Below are 26,130 nucleotides of genomic sequence, written 5' to 3'. Positions count from 1 at the left end.
TGAACCCACCCCCTCCCCCCAACGCGGCTCTCACCCTCGCTAACCGTCGGCCTGCTTCTCGCGTGCGACGGTAAAGGTCTGTCTCAGCACAACTTACCAAGGCTCCTGGTGTTCATAAGTGCTCACTGAATGAAAGAATAAAGGGACCAATGGAAGGAAGGGAGGGAGGGAGGTAACCAAGGCCCGCCAGAAACCTGCCCGCAGTTCAGGAAACAAAAATGACCACGGAACATCACAACCTGCACAGCTCCCGGGACAGTGAAATCTGCCGATGGATCTGCAAGTGCTGGGAGGGGGTCCCTCAGCTCCCCTCATGGCACAAACAAGCAAAACTGGCTGATCCAGTGTAGACAGAGGGCATGGAACAGAGTATGCTCAACCCACAAGTGGCCAAGGATGTATCGTTCCCCTTAATTAATTAACTCCGCCAGTTTCTGTGGATTTTCATCAGCAAGGCACTGGCTGGTGCTCGCGCGGGGGGCAGGGGGCTGCTTGGTGTTCTGGAGAAAGTTCCGCGGCCCCTCACCAGGGCTGCCGCCGCCCACCCACCGGGATGGAGAACGGCAGGTGGGTGCCTGAGGCCTAGACCCTCACCAGGTCGGCTGCATCTCTCGGCCTTGGGAGCAGGTCAGGTGGTCCCTCCCAGACCTTGTAAAGGAGAAGCATGTCGTCCACTTACAAGAAGAGTCCCTTGGTCAACTTGATGATGACTATTACATTCACAAAGACTTGGACGGTCAAGAAAAAGTGGGGAGTGCTGAAACTCCCCAGAGTGCTGCCAAAGACCTCGATCCAAGGCCACACAAGGGCCAGAGCCACACAGCCTCACTCAGGTCCCCAGCAGGGCTCAGCGCACCCCAGAGTCCTTCATGGAATTGAGCCACAGGCTGGCCGGTGACACAGGGGAGGTGCCACTGTCACAAAGGTCACCACTCAGATGTGGCCTCTGAGACACAAGGTGATCTCAGAGGCCTGCTATTGCGATCAAAGGCTCCATTGTGCTCTTTCCTTTCACGATTGAACCAACCCACAATTCATCTGTTCATCTGGCCTTCCTAGAACCCTGACGTCCAGCTTAAGGCCCAAGATACACATTGACAAAAATCTCTGAGTCTCATCCTTACGTGAGCTCTTTCCTCTCACTGTATTGTCTTGTCTTATGAAGAATGAGAGGTAACAAAATATTCAGATCATCGCACAAAGTAATGCTGGAGGTGAAGATGACCCACCAGCACGTGCAGTAAAGCCGAGGTCTGAAGGCAGGTGGGCTCGGGCCTGGGCGTCCTTCCGGGCCGCTTGGGAGCTCGGGCTGCACGCCGCCCCTGTGCATCTCTCAGCCTTGACATTCTAGCCAGGGAGTCCCAGGCTGTGAATCGGGGTTGTGCATGACGTCACCGTGGGGGGCCCAGAAAGGGTCCAGGTCAGGGGCTCAGAGACACGAGGTCCCCAAGAGGCCGAGAGGGAGTCCCCTGTGAAGTCTGATTCTCAGCCACCTGCATGAGAATCCCTGTGTCTCTGAAGAGGTGGGCTGGGAACTCTCTCTAGAGTTCCCTGTGAGGCCCGGCCAGCAGTGGGGGGACCTCGCTCTGCCTGAGAGAGGGTGCTGGGCTCCCACGGAGACACTTCCCGGGAAGCACCTGCTTGGTCCTCAAGTTGATGGCCAAGGTGGAACCTGGGTATCGTCACAGTCAACCTTCTCTTGGCCGCCGTACTCCTTGGAAAACGGGGCCCTGGGATGCCCTGGGGACTTTAGTCTGCTCAGAACCCCCTTGTCTCCCTCTCCTGGGACAGCAGGCGTGAGGAGGGGTCCCCTTTTCAGGAATTTTGACACAGAAGAAAGAAGGCTCCCAGCTGAGGACTAAGGAATGAGCATTTGGGCAGGTGATATCTGATTAGATATTATCCTCAGGAAAAAGTTAAGACACCTCTTTGCAAACCTTCATCATTAATATGTGAGTCTCTTGTTCACTTCTTCAAAAGAACCAAAGGTTTAACCTGGGCTGGCAAAGGGAAGGGATCTCTCCTGGGCTGTGACCAAGAACACCTACGAGAACCATACAACAGTGGAGCATAAGTGTTTCTCCCTTTAAACTGGGATGACGAGCACGATGGGCTGGAGGGAAAGAGCCTTCGGCCAAGGGGGTGGCCAAGCGGCCAGGCCAGGTCACGTGGGCCGCCAGATGGAGGGACTGCAGGTCTTACCCAGGTTGACAAATGTCACCAGAGCCCTGCTTTTGTCCTGCCCTGTCCCAAGTGCATGGGGTGCTGCCACCCGAGCCTAAGGGCGGGAGGGGAGGGGCCTAGTCGGCTAAGACCTCCTGCGATGCGGGTCCTCCAGGAGGTCCGGGCCGAGGGACTTTGCCCTGCGGGAGTCCAGACACAGATATCGCCGGGCAGCCCAGCAGCCGGCAGAGGCTGGATGGCGTGCCAGAGTCCCTGCCATGGCAAACAGCCCTCCCAGGAGGCCGGAGGGAGCAGGGACAGTTCTGAGCAGAGGGATGGCCGACGCAGATCGGATGTTACAAACTTAGAGATGTGATGTTGGCACTGGACAGAAGCCAGGCTGGAGGGTGGAGGGGGCTCCCGCCAGGTGTCCCCTGGGGCATGACCAGCTCCTGGGGAAGACTGCGAGAAACATAGATGAAAGATCCTCTTAGAAAAGGAACACGGTGTCCTGGGATGGACGGCAGTACGACACCGTGGACGCGCTTAACGCCCCTGAGCTGTGCACTTAACAACAGCTAAGATGGTCCGCTTTCCGACATGTGTATACCAACACCGTGAGAAAAGTTGAAGGGAAAGAATGCAGAGGTGCAGAGAGGCTGCACGCAGATCCCGCCTGTGTTCCGAGCAGGAGAGCCCCAGGGAGATTTTGGTGCCTGTCTTTTAAGCTGACGGACCCAAGGGACCCACCAAGGTACCTGTCCGAGGGTTAGCACCCGATGAAGGCAGGCGGGGGCCCCGGGAACTGAACAGGTATGACACGGGAGGGCCCCAGGCGGGCAACCTTCTCATTGGAACCGTATCCTGCAGAGGCCGCACCCCAGTGCCTCTCTCAAAACCTGGGGTGAATGCACGTGTCTCGCAGGGTCTACGGAGGGCCGAGTGAGACTTTGTGATCAAGTAAAGGACCAGTGCTAACTGGCTGCCAGCTGGTGGCTACCTCAAGGCCAGGCCACAGCAGGAGGGCAGTGGCCCTAGTCACCCAGCGCTGCGTTCTCTGCCCCATCCATCCGGGCCCCCAGAGGCCAACCGAAGCCACACACGGGGGACAGGCTCCTTCCCTCCGTGTGACCCACGCTTGCATGTTTGTTCCAAGGGAAATCCCGAGAGCGGAACCGCACGGCCACATACCACGAAGCGCAGGGGCCAGTGCCAGCCAGTGCAGAGCACCTGCTTCGCCTCCCAAGTGAGCACCCGCAGGTTCTCAGGTCAGGGGGCCCCACAGCACCTGCCCTTCAAACGGTGAGGCAGCCCCTTCCCTTCTAGGGAGCCATCACTCGCCATTCCCATCTCTGCTCCTGGCCACACAGAGGCCAACCTCCAAGGATGCAGACACACTGAGCCTCGCGGCTCCGTGTCCCTACCCAGAAGAGGCAGACCGGGACGGGAGGACGCAGGCTGCGGGGCTGGGCGGCCGCCCCCGCCCGACCCTTGCCCCTTCCACCTCAGCCTCCCGCCGGCAGGATGGGCCCCTGTGCCTCGGGGGCTTCCGAGTGAACTGACCTGGATTCTGCCCTGGACGCCGGTGCTGTCCATCCGACTGGCCACGTTGACCGTATTTCCCCAGATGTCGTACTGCGGCCTGCGAGCCCCGATCACTCCAGCCACCACGGGGCCAACATTGATGCCTGGAAACAGTCGCGCGGGGCGTCAGTGGGGAAGCCTCCGAAGGGAGGAGCAGCCCCGTGGGAGGTCACGGATTCCCGGGGTCACGCAGTGCAACGCCCCTCCCCAAAGCAGGGACCCCAGAGCATCGCCGAGAGGCAGCTCCCGGGCTCTGCTTGCATGCCACACCGTCAGGAAGCAGCCCTGATCCGGGAAGAAGTCCCGTTTCCTGGAACGGCGACCCCGTGCCGAGCCTTGTGGATCGGAAGGCTGACCGTTCAGGCTGTGGGCCACAGCATGTCCCTCCGCCCCCAGCTCCCTCTCCCAGAAAGGACAGTGGCTCGACGGGTCCCCTGGATGAGGGATCCCCTCAGCTCCTCTGGGTGTCGGGCCCAGAACTACGTATTTTCAGGGCGCCCTTGTCTTTATGTGGCACAGGGTCCAACTGGCCTGGACAGTGACACAGGCCCAAGGAGCCCCAGTCGCCCCTGCAGCCAGGTCTGGGCTGACACCACAGCACACCTTCTGACTCAGTACTCTGCGTCGATTTTCCTGAGCTTAGCCAAGCGCGTTAATACCGTTTCAGACGCTGGCCTAGTCAACCCCCCAAAGCCGGGGCAGTGGGTGCTAGCATCTCTGGGAGGAGGCAGGGGTGGAACTGGACGGGCTGAGCTGGGAGCCTCAGGCTAGGTGGATGTGGGAGCCCAGGAAGGAGCCCCAAAGGGGCCACTTCCAGATGGCTGGTGGGACCTGGGGAACCCCTTCTACCACCCCGGATGCCCCAGTCCATGTGGACGAGACTGAGCCAGGATGCAGCCTCCTGTGTGACCGGCCATCTGGGCACAGAGGTGCAACGGGCCTATGGGTCCTCAGTAGGAGAGTAAGAAACAGAATTTCCCTGATGGACCCTTACGTCTATTAATCCAAGCCTGCGGCCCCAGAGGAGAACTGGACCCCGGGGGTGAGGCGCAGAGGGTGCTCTGGCCCTACCTCCAGCACGTCCCTCGGGCCGGGCACCAGGGCTAAGTCAGCACCGTATTTAAGCACATCAGAACTCTACCCACTCCGGAGGCTACCACCCCTCGTGCCCAAGCCCAGCTCTAAGTGCTGTTCTTTAAGGCCACTAGACATCTGAACTGTAAAACAGCCACAAATATCCTGTTTAACTATATCGTGGACTAGTAGGTAATGGGGGGGGAAGGGGGGAGGGAGGGAGGGAGGGAAGGAGGAAGGAAGGAAGGAAAAAAGGAGAAAGAAAGAAAGAGAGAGAGAGAGGGAGGGAGGGAGGGAAAGAAAGAAAGAGAGAGAGAGAGGGAGGGAGGAAAAGAAAGAGAGAGAGAGAGAGGGAAAGAAGGAAGGAAGGCAGGAAGGAAGGAGGGAGGGAGGAGGGAGGGAGGGAAGGAAGGAGAGAGAAAGAAAGAAAGAAAGAGAGAGAGAGAGAGAGAAAGAAAGAAAGAAAGGAAGGAAGGAAGGAAGGAAGGACAGAAAGGAAGACCGGCAGAGAGAGAGAGAAAGAAAGACATCTCTCGTTTAACTATATCCTCGACTAATACAAATTTTTCTGGTAAACCTGTATTCCCAGAAAAAAGTGAATTTAAGACTGAAAACAGAAACCCTACAAGTCTGATAAGAGCTAGAGCGGAGCTTAGACCCCGGGTGGTTCCCCTCTTCACTCGCAGGCAAGGCAGGGAACCCAGGAGGACCAAAGACCCAGCCTGAGCCTGCACCCTGGGCTTCTGCACAGCCTCGGCCCCAATGTTTTGGGCCTGCGGACAGGGGCACCTTCCTCCAGCTACGTGTGGACTCAGAGGTGTATCTGAGAGTCTCTAAGACAATCAAGATTTCTCCTGCGTTTCCTAAGCTGCACAATGACTCTTCCAGGTCCTCAGTCACTGATAACCAGCTCTGAGGTGGACCCAGCTGTCCCTGCGTCCCGTGCACTCCTCTGGGTGGTACCATCCTCCTTCCTGTGAGACAAGGGAGCCTGAACCGATGACCCCCGCTCCCAGGGGACAGCCCAGGCCACCAGTTCCCGGGGCCCGTGCAGGAAGGGTGAGCTGGCCCGAATGATGGGACAGCTCGCAGCCACGTACCAACACGGAGCACGAAGTCGTTGTAAGACTGGTAGTTGATCTCATCCAGGACGTCGAACATCTCGATGGCAAAATCTGCCAGTGTGCTGAGGTGGGAGGAGATGGACTTCTTAGCCTGGACGTGAGCAGACACGGGTTATGTTTGACGGGTGCAAGGGCAGAGGGGCCAGGGACACTCAGCCAGCGACCTGCGGGGGTGGGCGGACCAGGCTGTACCCCTCACAGGATCAGGGACTTGACCCCCACGTCAACCATGCAGCAGCCCCGCTGGCTGGGCCTGGGGCTGACTGGGTGGCACCCTACAGCTGTCCTAGTGTGTGTTTATCATCCCATTCTACAGGTAAGAGACTGAAACAGAGCAGGAATATTATTGCCCAAGGCTCCCAGCTCCTGAGGGCAGAGACTGAGGCCATCTGAGCCCAGGCAGAGCCCTTCCGCAGGAATGGGGGCGGGGGGGAACCCTGTGGTGGGAGACCAGATGTCCCACTGCTCAGACAAGGCTGCCACCAGCCCATTGGAAACAAGCAAAGTAAGGTGAGCAGAGGGGGTCTGAGTCAACTGCTCACACAGCAGAGAGCAGTTCCAGCCCTCCTTCCTCACACTGATTCCGTCTCTTTCATCGTGTTGTGTTGACAGATCCTCTCTTTTGTGAGAAAACAACTGTAAATTTTTTTCTTTTTCTAATGATATCAAGGTTACTTGCTCTTCTTGTTTTAGGAATATTTTCATAGTCCTCAAAGTTGGGGAATTAATGCTTTTTTTAAAAAAAAATTGACAATTTTTTAAAGAACAGTTTTAGGTTTACAGGTAAATTGAGCAGGTAAGTGTAGAGAGTTCCCACATACTACCCCCGTACCACCGCTCACACATACAGAGTTTCCCCTATTATTAACATCTTGCTTTAGGCTATGGTAGATTTGTTACCACTGAACGAACCTACGTTGATTCATTATTATTAACTAAAGTCCACAGTTTCCGTTAGGGTTCACTCTGTGTGCCCTATGGGTTTTAAAAAATGCAAAATTTCATGTATCCATAATTGTAGTAGAATACAGAATAGTTTCACCGTCCTCTAAATCCCCCACCTATTCCCTCAAACCCTGGAAACTATTATTTACTGTCTCCATAGTTTTGCCTTTTCTAGAATATCATACAGTTGGAATCACAAAGTATGTAGCTTTTCCAGATTGGCTTCTTTCACTTAATGATATGCATTTAAGGTTCCTCCATGCCTTTTCATGCTTTGATAGCTCATTTCTTTTTAGTGCTAAATAATATTCCATTGTATGGATGTATTACAGTTTATTTATTCATTCACCTATTGAAGAACACCCTGGTTGCTTTCAAGGTTTGCAATTATGAATAAATCTGCTATGAACATCCTTGGGCAGGATTTTGTGCGGACATAAGTTTTCAACTCTTGTGGCTAAGTAACAAGGAGAGCGATTGCTGGATCACATAGTAAGAGCATATTTAGTTCTGTAAGAACTCAAGCTGTCTTCCAAAGTGGCCGCAGCATTTTGCATTCCCTCCAGAAATGAGCGAGAGTTCCTACAGCTCCACGTCGTCACCAGCATGTGGCAGTGTCTGTGTTCTGGATTTTGGCCACTCTAATAAGTGTGAAATTGTATCTCGTTGTTTTAATTTGCATTTCCCTGATGACATATGATAGGGAGCATCTTGTCATATGCTTATCTGCCATCTGTATATCTTCTTTGGTAAAGTGTCTGTTCCCATCTTTGGATGGAACACTTTTTGATTGGGCTATTTGTCTTCTTCATTTTAAGAGTTCTTTGTATATTTTGGGTACAAAGCCTTTATCAGATAGGTGGTTTGCAAAGATTTTCTCCAAGTATATGGATTGTCTTTTCATTATAGTATTTTCCACCAGTAGAATTTAAATATTTTAATTAAGTCCCATCTAACAGTGTTTTCTTTCACGGATCATGCTTTTGGTACTGTATGTAAACACTCATCACCAAACCCAAGGCTACCTAGATTTTCTCCTATGTTATCTTCCAGATGTTTTATAGTGTTGCATGTCACATTTAGGCCTATGATACATTTTGAGTTGATTTTTGTGAACAGTGTAAGGTCTGTGTTTAGATTCATTTAAAAAATATAATTTAGATAGATAGATATTCAATTTTTCTAGCAACATTTGTTGAAGACTATCTTTGCTCCATTTGTCAAAGATCAGTTGACGATATTTACGTAGATCTATTTCTGGGCTCTCTATTCTGTTCCACTGGTTTATTTGACTACCTCCCTTTTGCCAAAACCATACTGTATTGATTACTGCAGCTCTACAGCAAGTCTTGATTTCTGGTGGTGTCAGTCCTCGAACTTTGTCCTGCTTCTGCTATGTTGTGTTGACTACCCTCAGTCTTTTGTCTCTCCATGTAAACTTAGGATCAGTTGGTCAATGTCACGTAATAACTTGCTGCACTTTTCATCAGGACTGCATTAAATCTACGGATCAAGTGGGAATCTGACATCTTAATGATGCTGAGTTTTCCTAGGCAGAAATACGGAGTATCTCTTGACTTATTTAGATCTTTGATCTAAATAAGCACTGGGCCCAGTGCTTTCTGTTTTGGAAGGTTATTAATGACTGGTTCAATTTTTAATATAGATATGGACCTACCCAGATTATCTATTTTTCTTATGTGAGTTTTAGCAGATTGCATCTTTCAGAGAATTGGTCCATTTCACCTAAGTTACCAAATTTGTGGGTACGTAGTTATACTTTTATACCAGTTGGAAATAGTAACTTTTAAAATGTTTGATTTTATAATTGTCTGTAGTTAAGATACAGAGATAAAATAGAAATTTCTATGTTGATTTTATATCCAGCAAGTTTGGTAAAGTCACTTAAAAATTCTATCAGCTTATATGTAAACATTTTAGCACTGTATATTCTAAACATGCGAGCAATTTGAGAATGATGGTTTTGTTCCTACTTTTGCAATTCATAACTCTTCTGTTTACTTTTCTTCCCTTATTGGACTGGCCAGGACCTCCAGTGTAGCACCATAGAGTTGTCCACAATATACTTTAACATCTTTTTTTTTTTTTTTTTTTTGCGGTACGCGGGCCTCTCACTGCTGTGGCCTCTCCCGTTGCGGAGCACAGGCTCTGGACGCGCAGGCTCAGCGGCCATGGCTCACGGGCCCAGCCGCTCAGCGGCATGTGGGATCTTCCCGGACCGGGGCACGAACCCGCGTGCCCTGCATCGGCAGGTGGACTCTCAACCACTGCGCCACCAGGGAAGCCCCTTAACATCTTTTAAATGTCCATTGGTTCAGTGGAAATGGCCCTTCTTTTGTTTCTAATATTAGTAATTTGTGCCTTCTCCCTTTTTCTTGGTTAGCATGGCTAGAGATTATCAATTTTATTGATCTTTTCAAAGAGCCAACTTTTGGTTTCATTGATTTTCTGATTTCTTGTCTTTGATTTCATTGATTTGTGCTCTGATATTTATTATTTCTTTTATTCTGTTGCTTTAGGTTTATACTGCTCTACTTTCTCTACTTTTCTAAGGTGGAAGCTTATTGATTTTGGATTGGTCTTCTTTTCTAATGTATGAATTCAATGACATAAATTTCTCTCTAAGCACTGCTTTTCCTGCACCCCACAAATTTTGATAAGTTATATTTTTATTTTCGTTTAGTTCAAAATATTTTTCAACTTCTCTTGAGATTTTTTTTTTTTGTGTGGTACGCGGGCCTCTCACTATTGTGGCCTCTCCCATTGCGGAGCACAGGCTCCGTTTGCACAGGCTCAGCGGCCATGGCTCACGGGCCCAGCCGCTCCGCGGCATGTGGGATCTTCCTGGACCAGGGCACGAACCCGCATCCCCTGCATTGGCAGGCGGACTCTCAACCACTGCGCCACCAGGGAAGCCCGAGATTTCTTTTTTTTTTAATTTCTCCTTTGTATCACTTAGAAGTGTACTGCTTCATCTCCAAATATTTTGGAATTTTCCAATTATCTCCTAGCAATAGATTTCTACTTTAATTCCACTCTAGTCTAAGAATATAGTCTGCATTATTTCAATTATTTTAAATTTATTAAGCTGTGTTTTATGGCCCAGAATGTGGCCTATCTTGGTAAATGTCCCATGTGAGCTTCAAAAGAAGTATATTCTGCTGTCCTTGGATGAAGTAGTCTATAGATGTTAATTACATCCAGGTGATTGACGATGCTGTTCAGTTCAGCTCTCTTTACAGATTTCCAGCCAACTGGATCTGCAGATTACTGATAGCAGGGTAATGAAGTCTCCAACAAAAATAGTGGATTCATCTACTTCTCCTTGCAGTTCTATCAGTTTTCGCCCCCTGTTGTTAAGTGCATAAATATCAAAGATTGTTACATATTCTTGGAGAATTAACTCCTTTATAATGTACCTCTTCATCCCTGATAATTACCCTTGATCTATAATTTGCTTTGTCTGAAATTAAGATAGCTACTTGAGCTTTTAACCGTGCTAACATGGTATCTCTTTCTACATTCTTTTATTTTTTAATGTATCTGTGACTTTATATTTAAAGTGTGTTTCTTGCAGAAAACCTAGCTGGGTCTTGTTTTTTAGCCACTCTGTTAGTTTCTGTTTTTTAATTGGTGTATTTAGGCCATTCACATTTACGGTGATTATTGATATAGTTAGATTAGCATCTACCATATGTATAACTGCTTTCTATTCATGACACTTTTTTTTTACATCTTCCTCTCTTTTTCTGCCTTTTTTATAGGGGCAACCTGAGGACTTTATTCACAATCCTGAACTGGGAAAGGGGAACACTCAGTGGTGCCAGGCTGCCAGGATGGGGCCAGGGTGGTAGGAAGGGGGCAGGGCTGGAGGTAGTTCTTGTGCCCGGCCTTCCGTGTTGACCTTCCCCAGAAGGTCAACACGGAACTGGCCACTGACAAGACAGCCTGCAGGCTGCTGCCCTAATCCAGTGCAGAGGGCAAACTGAGGCCCACAGTGGGGGGCCTGCCCATGGTCCCTGGGCAGCTGGGGGCAGAGACGGGGGTAGAGCCGGGGCCCAGCCCCTGAGCAGGGCCCACCTGTCGACCTGTGCTCACCTTGGTCCCGGCCGCGGGCGCCAGCCCCACGGCAGCCATGTAGGTGCTTCCGATGGTCTTGATCTTCTCCAGGTCCTTGTAAAAGTCTCTGTCCATGAGCTTTGTTTGAAACACAAAACTGTTAAACGTTACATAACATCTTATAAAAGTCACGGCGGCGCACGGCCGCCAGGAGCAACCGCAGACAGGTACGTTCTGGAAAGCAGTGTGTCTTCTTCATGTAGGCATGAGACAAGTTCTGGGGCTGAACTTGGGCCTCAGGGCCTCCAGTAAAGGTGCTTAAAAGAGGCCCCAAGGAGGAGCCATATGGAATGCACCCCCGTCCTCCCCGTCCCCCAGCAGCTGAGCTCACAACCACCCAGAGGGCAGACGGGCCCCAGGGAGGGAAGCAGAACTGGCGCAGACTGGAAGCCTGGCTCTGGAGGGTGCAGAGGTGCCTGCCCACCCCCCCAACCTGCAGGTGAAGCCGCCCACCTGAGCTCGACATTCACAAGGCAGGGCACAGACGCCAGCACCCGCCCTCCCCATATCCTAAGGCCAATTTCCTTCCTCAACTGTCACGGTTGGTTGGGATTCCCAAGGAGACAAAAGGCACGTGCTCCCCCTGGCTCCCTGCCATCCACAGAGCAACGTGCTACATCGGTGGACACAATTCAGGACTCGGTTGGAGGAGGGGCACCAGGCCGGCCCAGGCCCAAGGGGGTCAGGACTGTGGGGCGGCCCTTACCTCGTCAAAGTCGGCGATGATCTCGTTGAGGAGGCGCAGACACTCCACGCCCATGTTGTTGCCATCCAGCTCGATGTAGAAGTCGTTGAAGTTGGGGATGGAGGCGAACATGACCCCCACCTGCGAGTACGACTGGTAGTACAGGTCCTGGGGGTCAAAGGTTGGGTCAGGCACTGAAGAGGCAGGCAGAGCAGCATTGAGGGCTGGCGCTGGGAGCAGGGCCTGCGGACCAGTCCTGAGGCGTGGCTGCCAGGACGCGCCGGCACCCCGTGCCACACGAGGAGGGGGCTCGGATGATCTAGGCCCACACGAGGTAAGTCAGCTCACAGGTGGGTGCAGAGCCCCCAGCCCAGCGGGACGAAAACATGAGCCCTGGAGCTATTTCAGGCCAAAGCTAGTGAAGCGAAGCCTGGGGGTTTGTGCCTCTAGGACCTAAAAGCCCGGCCGGAGCCTCTTTATTGCTGAGTCGGCTTTCGGAAGCCCTGCCCTATGCCGACTGGGTGGTCCCAGAGCTTTACTGCAGTAGGTCGCGGCCACTAGGACGTTCTGAGCAACCCACACAGCCCTGAGCACAGAGAAGGGAGTGAACCGCCGGCCCTACGGGTGGGTGCGGCAGTTTCTAGGGGGCCACCCAGGACGTGCAGGCCTTGAAACGGCGCTTCCCAACCTCGTGTGCAGTTTACTGAAGCCCGCTCGCCTTCCCTGTGGGGACAGTGGATGCTGTGCTCTCTCCCAGGATCAAAGGGGAGGGCACGCTAGCTCTGGGCACCTGTCACCCCCATGGCCCAGGGGCCTCAGATGGTCTAGTTCCCACCCTGCCCTTGGGGTGGCCGAGGGGCCTCTCCACCTCGGTGCTCACCATGTTGCGGGGGTTGGACATGAGGAAGTGCTGGGCGACGTGGGCCGGCAGGAGGTTGAAGAGAATCCTCTTGTTGTCCAGCTTCACCCTCTCCATGTCGTCCCTCTCCTCCTCTGCCTGGGGAGTGGTCCTCCGTTAGCCACTGGCCCACCCACTCACGCTTCCCTGCTCGCTCGACTACCCGCCATGCAGCAAGATTCTCGCCTGGACCAGACTCTGGACGCTCTTCCCCAATGGGCCCTGACGTCGGGGCATCCACGCTCATCTCTGCATCGTCCAGTTCGAGCAAGAGCCCTGCTTAGTCAGTTTAACCCGACGCCCCACCCTTGACCTCTGATCACCCCGGATATCTGATCGCGTTCCTCATCATGTCGGATCACCTTGGCCTGCTCTCAGCAGGGATCCTGTTAGGTCAGTTTAGCCGGAAGCCCCCTCACGCCGGATGCCTCCTTTGGGAGTTTCCCATCCACCGCCCCCCACCCTGCCCCTTGGCTACAAAGCCCCACTTGCCCGCCCTCTATTTTGGGTTGAGCCCGCTCTCTCTTCCGCTGCAGTGGTTGGTCCCTACGCCTGACGCAACACTCCCGAAAAATGTCTGCCTTACCCTCTTTAATGAGAGCTCTGAATTATTACACCTGTAACGCATGCTTCTTTCTGCTATCCAAGCTAAATGCCAAGTATGCCAACAGTTTCCACCAGGCTCATCTCCACGCCCTCTCCAGGTAGTGACTAGATCAACATTAGGGGCTCAGAGGATCCACGCAATTCTGGACTAGTCACCACCCGGCTCAGCTAGAGCTTCCAAAGGACAGACAATAAGGGGCCTGGCCCCAGTTTCCAGGGTCTACCCCCAGCCATCTTCTGGGGACCAGAGGCCCGAAGCAGCCCTCTGTGGGGCACGTGCCCACTCCCAGGACACACCAGGCCTCCAGCAGCCTCCGACATGTCTCCAGAGCATTGCCGGCCTCATTGGGAATGCCCGCAGCCAGCGGTGGACCCTCCCTAAGCTCCTGCGTCCTCTAGAATCTCCTGGCTTTCAGCAGGACTCACAAGTCTCTGGGCGCTGAGACAAGCAGAAAGTTACAGGGGCCGGGGGGGCAGACCCAGCAGAGCAGAGGGTAGAAGCCGGCGGGTCCAACTGGGGGACGCGGCCAAGCAGATGGCAGGTGCGGTACGGGTCCCAGCTGGCTGGCTTCTTAGCTCCAGGGCCCTGAGAGACTAATGCAACCAGCGGTGATGGCCCCACTCACTGGCCACCATGAGGGCTCAAGAGGCGATGCTGGCAAAGTGCTGAGGGCAGCCTCACGTCAGGTGCCAGCCCTCAGAAATGGAGGCCACCAGATCACTGTGGGTCACTGTCCCCCACTTCCACATCTGGCACCTGGCCGTAGCCAGGGAAGGAGCTCAACTGGGGGGACATCACATCAGCATTACAGGGGCAACAGGCTCTTGAATGCAGTGACAATGTCACAGGCATGCCGTGTTGATGGCCTGCGGCCGCCACCAAAACCCACACCGTGGAGGGCAGCACACCCTGGTTCAAGTGGCCGGGTACAGAGCTCCAATTGCCTCGTCATAAAATGAGACACCCATTCATAGAGGCACCATTCCTACCTGTCAAGGGGTTAGGAGGGCATGTGCTAGCTCGTAAGCCTTGAAGAGTGTCACCTATTTTTGGTGTTGTTATTATAATAACAGTTGAAGGGGTCGGCTACACGCTGCTGGATTTCATGCAGTGATTCTACCAGTTAAAAGCAAGCATGTGAGACCCCCGAAGGTGGATGTGAGGAGGCCTCAGGCCACAGCTGCCAGGAGGAAGGGGGCCCAGCCAGGAGTCCCAGGCCTCCTCTAGGGCGTTTTCTGGGAAAACAAGATGTGTGGTCCACAGGAGCCGTCAGTTAGCAACGGGGCTGATGCACGGCAGGTTTCGTCCTGCCCCTTAAAGCGGGTAGACATGCTTCAGGTGAGGACAGAAGAAGGAGCCCAGGAGCCCCAGGATCCAGCTCAGACAAGCATGGACCCTGCAGACAGGGCTGTGGCTGTGGACAGCGGCTGAGATGGGTAACAGCAGACACAGCTGTGTGGGGAAGAAAGGCCTCACAAGGGAAACAGGAACCTCTCCTAAGACACATATAATTAATTTCCTGTTAACACGTGTGCACTGACACACAAAAGAAAGTTTTTTGAAAGATGAGGTAAAGAGAAAGTAAATAATATTTTTTAACTAACAGGTGTTTAGAAATTTATTAATGGCACAAAAATTTTTGCTCTCTCCAAAATATTAACGTTAACAGTATTTTAATGAATGCAGTGTAACTGAATATGTTTCAACTTTTTAAAAAATTTTGATCTATCACTTTGTGTGTTGAAAAGCTTTCGTTCTAATTTCGGTTTATTTCAATTTATTTACAGCTAACTCAGATTTATGGGCTATCAGATTAACTCTCTTTCTAAATAATCAACTACTTTTTAATCCATCCACGGATATGAATGTTTCTGTTGAAATCTGACTGATAAATGTCTATCTTCTTACAAACTAAGCAGAAGAAGTTGGATCATTATATTTTTCACAAATAAGATGAAAATCCACTGAAGTTGTCTTTTTGTAAGACTTTCCAACCAGCCAGGAAGTATTGGTAAGAAAGAGCTGTGGGTAATATACATTATTCCTGTAAACAAAATCACACGACAGAGACACATCCAACATCCATTTTCAAAATGTTTTCTCGGGCTTCCCTGGTGGCGCAGTGGTTGAGAGTCCGCCTGCCGACGCAGGGGACACGGGTTCGTGCCCCGGTCCGGGAAGATCCCACATGCCGCGGAGCAGCTGGGCCCGTGAGCCGTGGCTGCTGAGCCTGCGCGTCCGGAGCCTGTGCTCCGCAACGGGAGAGGCCACAGCAGTGAGAGGCCCACGTACCGCCAAAAAAAAAAAAAAAAGTTTTTTCTACAGCATAGTTTCCTTAGTTATCAAAAGGGAAGAGGAGGGGGGATAAATTAGGAGTTTGGGATTTACATATACACAGTACTATGTATAAAATAGACAACCAACCTGAAACTAATACAACATGGTAAATCAACTATACTTCAACAAAAAAATTAAAAATTAAAGAATTAAATTTAAAAAGCACGTTCCTTCTCACGTGACTCTATAGGACAGATTATGGGAGCTTACCTTCCAGAAATTAATTACCAGGGGACACTTACAGACAGCTACACGGCATCTCAGAAGGGCACCCAGCCTGGGATCACTATCTTTTGGTAAACAGAACAGAGCAAAAACAAAAAATAGCACAACCTGACAACTCCCGGCAGATGACCGGTGAGCCGCTGTGCCCTGTGACTCTCGGTGTGACCCCTATGAGGTGCTGTGAAGCTTTCGGTCTAACCAGCCGAACAAGCAGACCCTGACCCAGCAGCTGGAGTTAAGGACAGCTCGCTAAAAATGAGCAATTGAGTGAGGGTGGCACCGGCCTCGCTATGCCTGGGCAGTGATGTCCCTGCCTGTGTCCTAGGAGTGACATCTGGCCAGAGTGAGATCAACCCAGCCAGCTCATTCTTCAACGAGGAAAGCATGTTTCTTAATTTTCAGATTCGCTCACTATAAACAGAACTTCTGATGTTGTTCCGCAGTGTTCCGCAGAGAAACAGAAAGAATAGGGCAGATACAGATATACAGGAAGGGATTGATGAGGAGGAGTTGGCTCTCGTGATTATGCAGGCTGAGAAGTCCCACCATCTGCTGTCTGCAAACTGGAGACCCAGAAGACCTGGTGGTGTCTGAAGGTCTGAGAACCGGAGTGCTGAGGGCAGAGACGATGTCCCAGATCGTGCAGTCAGGCGAGAGGGGCTCCAGTTCTCCCTTCCTCCACCTTTCTGTTCTATTCAGGCCTCCCTCAATGGATTGGATGAGGCCCACCACATTAGGAGGGGGAATCTGTTCTACTGAACCCAACTCAAATGCTAATCTCATCTAGAGATACCCTTCCAGACGTATGCAGAAAAACCTTTGGCCAAATAACTAGGCATCTCGTGATCCAGCCAAGTTCACACATAAGCTAACATCATGATGTCTTCTTCCCAAACCCCACTGTGCTATCTCACTTGCCTTCTGGGGTACACACAGCCCTCTTTGGGACGCCCAGGCTCTGAGAACCACCTCCTCCTGGGGAAGCACAGAAAGGGAAAGGGCCTTTCCAAAGCACACAGAGAAGCTGGGACAGAGGTCATCAGTCCCCAGGTGAGAAGGACTTCATCTCTAACTCTTGAACTGAATCATTCCTGGTTGCCTCCCTTTGATAATTTAGTCTCACTTGAGGAAAAGGCACTCTGTGAGACATGCATCAACAACTGCATCAGCTGGGCAGGTGATCAATGATGGGGCTTGTCTCCATAGAGAGTGGCTGCCCTGCAGAGGGGACAAGTGTGGAGATTCAGGGTGGACCAGGCTGGTCAGGCCACACGGGGCACAGGCATCCAGAGGAGCCCCCCACCCACTGCCAAGAGGGTGAAACACGAGGGGAGGTGGGGTCAGAGGAACAGAGATAAAGATGATAGCAGACTTATCGTTAAAAGCAACGCCAGACGAAAGGTGGCGGAACATCTTTAACGCACTGAAAAGAAAAAAAGATCATGAACTCAGAATCCTATACCCAGCAAAAGTATCTTTCAACCACAAAGGCAAAATGAAGAGTTTTTCAGACATGCAAGAGGTGAAAGAATTCATCACCAACAGACTTGCAAGAAACATCAAAGTGGGTCCTTCAGGCAGAAGGAAGATGACAACAGACAGAAGCCTGGATCTGCACAGAGGAATGAAAAGCACCAGAAATCATAACTATGTGGGTAAACAAAAAATACTCTTTCTCATTATAACATATCTTTAAAATAGACTTTAATGTTTATGATGGAAATGATAATATATTTGGGGGGTTATAATATATGTACAAATAAAATCTATGATGATGTCAATGGCAAAATCCCTAGGATGGAAGAAACCGACGTACGTACTGTTGTTATGGTTCTTATACTATATGTGAGGTCGTATAATACCACTTGAAGACAAGCTATGATAAGTAGCCATTAAAAAAATACAACAAAGAGTTAGAACTAATAAGAAAAGAGGGAGATCAAGTGGAATAATAGAAATATTTAATTAACCTAAAATAGAAAAAGAGGAAAATGAAAACAAAGCACAGATGGGACAAACAGGAAACAGCAACATGGAAGATTAAAGATTAAAATCCAACCACATCCATAATCACATTAATTGTAAACGGAACAGCTCGATTAAAAGGCAAGATCCAATTGTATGTTGCTTATATGAAATCCACTTTAAATAAAAAGATACAAATAGGTTAAAAGTAAAATGATGGAAAAACATGTAACAAGAGAGCTGGATTACCTATATTAATATCAGACAAAGCAGACTGCAGAGCCAAGCATATTACCTGGAAAAAGAAGGTCGTTTTTTTAGGGATCGATATTTATTTGGAGTTTTTGGTTTTAGCCCACAGGTATACAATAGCGTCTTTTTTTCTTTTCTTTTTTTTTTTTTGCGGTACGCGGGCCTCTCACTGTTGTGGCCTCTCCCGTTGCAGAGCACAGGCTCCGGAAGCACAGGCCCAGCGGCCATGGCTCATGGGCCCAGCTGCTCCGCGGCTTGTGGGATCTTCCTGGACCGGGGCACGAACCCGTGTCCCCTGCATTGGCAGACGGACTCTCAACCACTGAGCCACCAGGGAAGCCTGAAGAGCGACTTTTTGTTGATCAGAGGAAAAAGGTTTCAATTTATGAAGAGGACATAATCCTAAATATTTATGCACCTAATAACAGATCATCAAAACACATAAAACAAAAACTGATAGAACTGCAACAAGTTCTATCCACAGTTGTAGTTAGAAATTCCAACACCATTTTCTCAAAACTTGATAGAATGACTAGAGAGAAAATCAGAACCTGACTTAACTGACATATATAAAACACCATCCAACAGCGACAGAACCTCTCCCTAGCTAACTCCTCCAAAATCTCCAAGACTCTATCAGGTGTTATCTTTATAGGCTAATGTCACCAACTTGGGGGCCCGGTCAGGCCGTGGGCCTGTCACACGTGTGGAGAAAGGAGGCCTGAGAAGCGACTGGAGAAGGAGCTGCAGCAGACCTCAGCTCAGCCCAGCCACTGGGAACTCCACGTCTGAGCTCCCCCCGGCCACCGAGTGCTGAGAATGGCCGCTGCACAAGTGGGAATTACCGTCGGAATAGGCATTCATTGTAGAGAGAGAAATTTTTATCATAATCAAAATTATAAGTGTCATCATGATTATCTACTGAGTTCAAAGAAAAAAAATCACTGGAGCAAAGGCATTCCGATAGTTCCAGATTAAGAGGTTGAGGAAGTCGTCAGGAAGGAAAAGCCCATCTGTTTATTTAGGTTTATAGAACCAGCTGGGTCTCAATAAATAATTAACCCACTGAGCCTTTGGTCTGGCAATTTTGCAACAGTTCGAGGCACTCTGATGTGCCTCTGCACGACATGCTGAAATATCCAGAGGGCAAATGGGCAAAGTCTAGAAATTTCCTTGTTTTGCTGCGTTTACAGGAAAGCGAGGCGTTTCTCGCTACACATCGTTAGAAAAATATGTCAGTGTGTTCCATGTAGGCAACCCTTCCCCCATGACACAGAGGTTCTCTCCTGCACCAGACTCCCTGGAAAGCGCTCTTCACCGTGGGGCCGGGTGTGCAAGGGGTATCGCTGGCAGAGGACCCCAGGACAGGGTCAACCACTGGACTTAGTAACATTTAAGGGGACACCAATGCCAAGAACAGCTCTTGCCAATCCAGATGACAGAACCTGCCTGCCTGCCTGGGGGAAGGGGTTCCCGGCTGGGGAAGCCGACAGCCAGGGCCTCAATCCTACTCTCTGAGCGTGAGGTCCAGAACGGGCACCCAGTCAAAGAGTGGGAAACCCCATCTCCCACACCCCCAAGCCGGTCCAGCGCTTCCTGGCTCATCCTAAGCCCGTTCTTCTCTAGCTCTGAGTAGCTACTCATAACTGAAAGATCTTAAACCAGAGGGCCCAGCGGACGGCCAGTAGACACATCTAGGGGACCAGCCAGCCCGGTCACCCTGGATACCCGGCCGGAGCTGGACAAGACCAAGTTCAGCGGCACAGCCCACCACAAACAGGCCGTCCTCCCTTACCTGGCGCGGCTTTGGCAAACTGCAGCAGCCGCATCCCCTTTCCAGGAATGGTGTGCGCCGGCCTCTTCCCCTGGCGTCTGTGCTGACCCAGGACCCACCCAGAGGGCTCTACCTACAGGCCCCCTTGCCGCTGGCTTCTGGCCGGGCTCGGCCGGTGGGAACATCAGTAGGGGCTGGGAGGGAGGCAGGAGAGCGGGGCTGGGTCCCTCCCAGCATGGTCACTGTGGGCTGGCTGTGTCCCTTGGCGGAAGGTCGTGAATCCTGTCTGGTGGCCCAGATTGTCCCAGGTGCTGAGGACCCCTTCCACTGTGGTGCCCTGGGCACTGCACCAGCCAGGGGTTGTCCTATCGCTGCCCCACCTTTCAGATGGTCCAAGTGCCATTAGCTCTCTTGACCTCACTGGTCTGGAGCGCGCCCTCTGCCCTCTGCCCAGACTGAGTGCTACGTGCCTGAGACCACACCCACCTCTACCGCAACCCCCGCGCCTGATGGACAACCATGCCCGGGCTCTACAGGGCCACTTCCAAGTTGCCCCCTGGTGGCCCCTGTGACTGTGGGGTCCCCACCCGGGGGTGCCTCCCCCTGCCCCTGCTCCATCACACTCCATGGCCAGGCCACCTTCCAGAGACAGGGATGGGATCCTGCCACCCTGGCTTTGGGGCCAGCAGTCAGCCCTGCCCACAGAGAACGGGGGGCTCTGACCCCTCAATGGTCTCCCTGCCACCCTTTCCCCCCCCGGGGTCTCTGTGAAGTTCCCCCTCCTGGCACACACCTTGTCCCCTTTCCTCGACACCAGCCCCTCACCCTCCCAAGGTTGAGTCTCAAGCGTCCAAGAGGCCCAGAGAAGCCCAGGCTCTTCCCAGAAGCCTGGCTGGGCATGGTGTGCACATGTCGGTGGGGCTGCGGCCTCGATCTGGCACCGGTGAAGGCGGCTGCCTGAGTCCCCCGAGGAGCGGGGTGAGCCAGAATCAGGTGCATTCCCACCCTTACGCCCTCACCAGGGGCCCTGCCCAAGCTGCACAGGAACCGGGGCCAGTGCTCTCCAGAGAGCCCACCTGGGGCGTCCCTGCCTGTGCAGAGGGAGCCAGGGGGCTCAGATCTCAGCGGCCTCCTGCCCACCTGGAATCCAGGTATGGAGTGAAGACAGGGCTGGGCCACAGGCCCCTGCGAATCAGGGGTCTGTCCCAGCAAGGGCTGGCTCAGGGCTCCCACTGGCCGCACACAGGGAGTCTGTGTCCAGAACAGGCACTGACTTAAGAGTACAGGCTGAAGAATAAAGAAACAGGCAAATCCACAGGGACAGAAAGTAGACAAGTGCTGGCTCGGGGCTGGGGGGTGGCTAGAAATGGGGAGCGACCGCTAATGGTTATGGGGGTTCCTTGGGCAGCATAAAAATGTACTCAAACTGACTGTGCTGTTGGTTGCGCGATGCTGTGAATATACTGAAAGCCACTGAATCGTATACTTTAGATGGGCGCGTGAACCACGTGGGATGTGAATTACACCTCAGCAAAGCTGCTGTATAAAAAGGAATGAATAAGCCATGCTTTTCACCTAGCATATCCGTGTGTGCACAGATACACACACACACACACACACGCACACACACGCACATTTTCTTTCTTTTGTTTACCCAGAGTAATGGAATGATTGCTCATGATCTTGAATACAACCTGCCCTGGTGTGCAGACAGCAACCTGTTTTAGTAGCATCTGTCTTTTCCAGGTTAATTAAACTAGAGGGTGAACAGTAGTTTCCACTGGAGTGGCCGCTGCCTTCCGCCGCCATCACAGCCAGCCCTCCCATCCCCCCTCCCTGCCCCTCCTTCCCACAGGGAGAACACCCAGCAGTGGCTCCGGAGAGAGCCCAGTGGGGCCTGCAGCCTGTCAGACGTAACACGGTGTCTGCACCGACTGTGCGCCAAGCCTGCTGGGAAGGGAACTGTAATCGTTCCTCACTGCAGTGGCTAATTGCATGTGTCAACCTGACTGGGCCACAGGGCGCCCGGATCACTGGTGAGCATCCCTTCTGAGTGTGTCTGAAGGAGAGATTAGCTCTGAATAGCTGGACTGCGGGAGGAGGTCGTCCGCTCCAATGTGGGCGGGCGTCATCCAATCCCCTGGGGCCTGAAGGGAAGAAAATAGCAGAGGAGGGGCACTCCGCTCTCAGCCTGAGCTGGGGCGTCCATCTTCCCCCTCCCTCGGACATCAGCACTCCCGGTTTCTGACCCTGGGACCCGGACTGGACTACGTACACCCCAGCACTCCTGTTCTCTCACGGCAGGTGGCAGACGGCGGGACGTGTCAGCCTCCGTAACCTCGCAGGCCAATCCCGGGAATAAACCTCCTCTCTGCAGAACCCAACCAATACACTCCCACACGGGATTAGGGTCCTCATTCCATTCTACTGCGGACCAGGGACCCCAAGTGGAGTTGTGGGATTCCCGAGGAGGACCACTTAACTCTAGGCCCACCTCCTGCCCACCCGACACAGCTGACCAGCGAGGGCCTCAGCCACTGACCTCCTGCCTATTCCACCGCAGGACACGGACAGGCGTCATCCGTCTTCCTGAAGCAAGGGTGTGGGCAGGCAGAAAAAAAAGGAGACTGGGCCCCCCAGCAGGCGGGGAGAGTGTGGGGTGACGGTGAGGTGCACCCAGACACCTGGCTCAGAGCCACGTGGCTCTGGACTGGGACCCTGGCTGCACACAGGGGCCCTGGTATGCGGACGCTCCCACCCACCACAGACCTGCTGGGACCTCCAGTCACTCCAGCCCCGGCCCTGGGCACGTCACATCCGTGTCTGAGCCCCATCTGTAATCCCACCTCCCGGGCAGGGCTGCTGTGAGGACGGAACAGAATGAACTCCCTCAGACAGCCAAGGGCTGCTTCTTCACGGGCCAGAATGAGAAGACTCTCCTGCAGCCTCTGCCCTACTGCACACCCGCCTCCCCATCTTTAGACGAGGAAACCAAGGGGAAGCAATGTGTCCAGAGCCAGGAAGTGTGCAACTTACACAGATGGAGTCTGGCCTCTGGACCAGAAAGCCGGAAGGCCTCTGTTCCCAGAGTCGGGGACACAGAGCAGGTGACAAGGGGACAAGGAACAGGTGATGAGGGGGCTCGGAGACACACCACACCACGCGTGACCTGGGCTGGGCCCAGAAGTGGCCCTGGGTATGCCCGGTGTGCCTGTGCTCTGAGGTCATCGCCTGACACAGGGGCTCAGGGCCCAGGACAGCTCACGGGTCTGCTACTCCTCCGGGTCTCTCCCTCTCGTTTCAGAATTCCCCAGCATGCACTGTAAAAACATCAGGTCCCGGCCCCCAACCACAGACCTAAATCTGGAGCGGGCCACGCGAGATTCGGCAGCTTCAGGAATTTTCCACGAGCCTGATGAGACCCGCTGTCACGTCCGGCCAGCGGAGGCCGAGCCCCTCTGCACCGTCACCCCTCTGCCAGCACGCCTTTGCTCACTGCTGGCAAGCAGTCAGACTCTGACCGTCGCACAGGCTCGTCAGACTGCCCCCCGCCTGCCTGCCTTCCTGCTCCTTAGCCCCAGTGGCTCCACCCACAGAGCCGCCAGCGTCCAGCCAGGAGCCCCCACCTGACACCTCTCCCAAGGGGCCCCCGCCCCCCCACCCCACGGAAGCAGAGGGGTTCCTCTTGCCTGTGCGGCCCACAGGTAGTCCAGCCGCAGCTTGACGTCCACCTGCCGGGCGTGCAGGGCCAGCGTGCACGAGAACAGGAGGATGGCCACGATCGGCTCAAAGCTGCGGCCCGAGACGGCGTCACCCCTTGGGGAAGAAAAGGAAGGAAACCCACGTCAGTGTCCCGAACGCAAGACCGGTCCCCAGAGGCCCCTCAGACGCGACACCCCCAGCGGCGCCCGGGACTGACCCGGGCGGAGAGCCACATCCCCGGGGAAACCCGAGGACTGGCTGGAACGTGGGTCCAAGTGAAGAAAGGGAGAAGCCCCGGCACCGGCGAGCTTCTGTTCAGCAAATCGGAACACAGGGCCCCTCGCGTGGACACAGGCGATGCCTGGCCACCGGCTCTAGCCGGAACAGCGTACCTACCCCACGGCCTTCGTGTACCCGCCGAGCTCCAGGACGAGGATGTAGGAGGTGGTAAGCACGGCAAGCAGGATCATTTTTGGCAAGGAGGACACCCGCAGGAATACAGCCAGCGGGAGGGTGCCCACGAGGCCACACAGCAGGGCGTGGGGCGCAGACTCGCAGGGCGCGGCGGGCAGCACGCGGTCCCGGCGCCCAGACGACAGGATCACCAGGGACCCGTTGGGACTGGAGCTCCAGGCCCAAGGCAGGCAGCCCACCTGGAAGGGGGACAGAGGACCCAGGAGCGTGGGAGGAGCCCCACTCAGGACACTCACGCGCCCTGCTCCCAGCCCCCTACGGCCTCCCGCTCCAACCCGCTCCCCCAGCGCCATCAGCCGGGCCTCGGAAACTTCTGCCTGCTCCCGGCCCTTCTAGTCTCCTGACTACCCAAGAGGGGGCAGGCTCCCCAGGGCCTGGGCCTGGGGGCATGAGACCCCTACCATCCTCCCAAACCACTCAGCTCCATCCTGTCCCTCCCCCCACCCCCTCCTTCCTGTTTCTCTGCCCAAGCTTCATCCTCTGCGCACTGTGAAGGCCGGGCTTCCATTCCCAGGAGGATCGCGTGTCCTGCACTGGGTGACGTCCCCTTCCCACCCCGCACTTCCTTGAGCACCCCCAGGCCCACCTCTGATCCCCTTGTTTCCCTCCCCAGCCCAGGGCCAGGCCCTCCAGGGTGGTCCCCGCAGGGCCCCCCACGTACCTGCGCCTGGCGGCTCTCACCACGCCCAGCCCCGTGCTCAGCAGAGACACTCACCACACAGCCTTGGGCCACGGAGTAGATTAAGACCACGATGAAGATACACAGGACGGTGCGGATCTGGATCGTCAGGCACCCTGGAAAACACTGAACAACAAAATGCTATTGGAAAAACGGCCTCTTGTTACAAAGTCGATCGTGTTCACAGTAAATCACAGTGCAGAATGCTGAGAGCCACCTGTAGGCAGCTAGTCTCACCGACTACTCATCCCTCACACACCTTTCTTGGCTGTTTTCATAGAATTAATCTCCCCGGTGGAAAAGCTGCCCAAACCAAAAAAGACGAAAACTGAAGTCTTTAAATTAAAAAGATGCTGGGACGCTGAGTGGCACCGACAATCACTGAACAGATTACCCTGACATGTTCAGAATACTGCATCCTTCTATCTCAGAAATGGTAAGACTTTCCATTTATTTGTGTCTTACATGCTTTAACTAAGTTTTATCATTTTCTTCACACGGGCTTTATAAAATTTTTGTCATCAGAAGTCTTATGTTAAGTCTATTTAATAAACACATTTTGCAATATTCAAAAAATGATGTCATGGATAAAAGAAGTTCTTCTGAGACTCACACTTCTGAAATTAGAAACGAAAACGAAAATAGAGACCACAGGGAGATTACAGAAAACACCGACCAGCCAGGGAGCCCGGGACCATCTACATGGTTATCCCTCTATCCTCCCCGCTGTGAAGTCTGAATCATTACCGACCCCGCTCTACCGGTGAGGAAATGCGGCCCAGACACCACTCATTCTCCAGTCCAGGAGACACAGAGTGGGCCGCTCCAGCTCACACAGTGGTGGACGTGGATCTGGGTCCCAGTTCTAGGCTTCGATATTGTTGTATTTTCCTTGAAACACAGATCTCCTCTGAGGTCCTCACTCAGAGGAGCTGTTCTGCGGTGGTGTGAGCCCCACTGTCTTAGTACCTGCGTCACACGCATCCCAGTCTTCTCTCCCACTGAGCCCTGGGCAAGGCCGTGGATGCTCTGGGGGACTCCTGCCCCCAGCCCCAAGAAGCACAGGCTGCTCACCCTTTTACTCAGCAAACCCTGGAGACGCTGTTTCTGGCCGGGTGGGCTTCAGGAGCCCCCAGGGCACCACCGGCAGTGGGTGCTGCGGGAGAGGTGGAAACAGGACAAATGTCTCTCGGGAGGCTATGAGTGGAGGGCCACTGGCCAAGGCTGGGCAAGCCCCGCCCACGGTGCGTCCCGCTCCGGGCCTGGACGGTGGACGTGGATGTACAGCTGGGTTGCTGATGCCTTTGGGCCACCCAAGGGAGGGCAGCCTTGGGCTGAGCCGGCACATAGGGGCAGTTAGAAGACCCAGAGAGAAACTGGTCTCAGGTAGTTGAATGGAGTCACTGGATAAAACCAGCCCTGGGCCCACCCTCCTCCCCCCGCCCCTCTGAATTTTCTGAATATATAGGACAATAAATTCCCTTTATCATTTAAGACCATTT

The 26,130-nt window shown here is 53.2% G+C and overlaps 1 protein-coding gene across 2 annotated transcripts in view; it reads right to left on the bottom strand.

The window, feature by feature from the left end:
* Positions 1–26,130, bottom strand: part of ADCY1 (adenylate cyclase 1) — a 125,781-nt gene that overhangs the window by 9,290 nt on the left and 90,361 nt on the right. Inside the window, exons 12-19 of one of the 2 annotated variants that reach the window (XM_012537851.3) lie at positions 24,665–24,754; positions 23,872–24,128; positions 23,463–23,589; positions 12,596–12,712; positions 11,737–11,883; positions 11,010–11,108; positions 5,922–6,036; positions 3,727–3,851 (exon numbers count right to left, since the gene is read on the bottom strand). In XM_012537851.3, coding sequence (XP_012393305.2) covers positions 3,727–3,851; positions 5,922–6,036; positions 11,010–11,108; positions 11,737–11,883; positions 12,596–12,712; positions 23,463–23,589; positions 23,872–24,128; positions 24,665–24,754 — 1,077 coding nt within the window. Of the gene's footprint in view, positions 1–3,726; positions 3,852–5,921; positions 6,037–11,009; positions 11,128–11,736; positions 11,884–12,595; positions 12,713–23,462; positions 23,590–23,871; positions 24,129–24,664; positions 24,755–26,130 lie in introns of those variants that run through there. The other variant, XR_007479120.1, reaches the window with a different exon arrangement.

The sequence above is a fragment of the Orcinus orca genome, chromosome 9, assembly GCF_937001465.1.
Source record: "Orcinus orca chromosome 9, mOrcOrc1.1, whole genome shotgun sequence".
In the NCBI taxonomy this organism is placed as follows: Eukaryota; Metazoa; Chordata; class Mammalia; order Artiodactyla; family Delphinidae; genus Orcinus; species Orcinus orca.
This window is presented reverse-complemented; position numbering and strand designations above follow the sequence as displayed.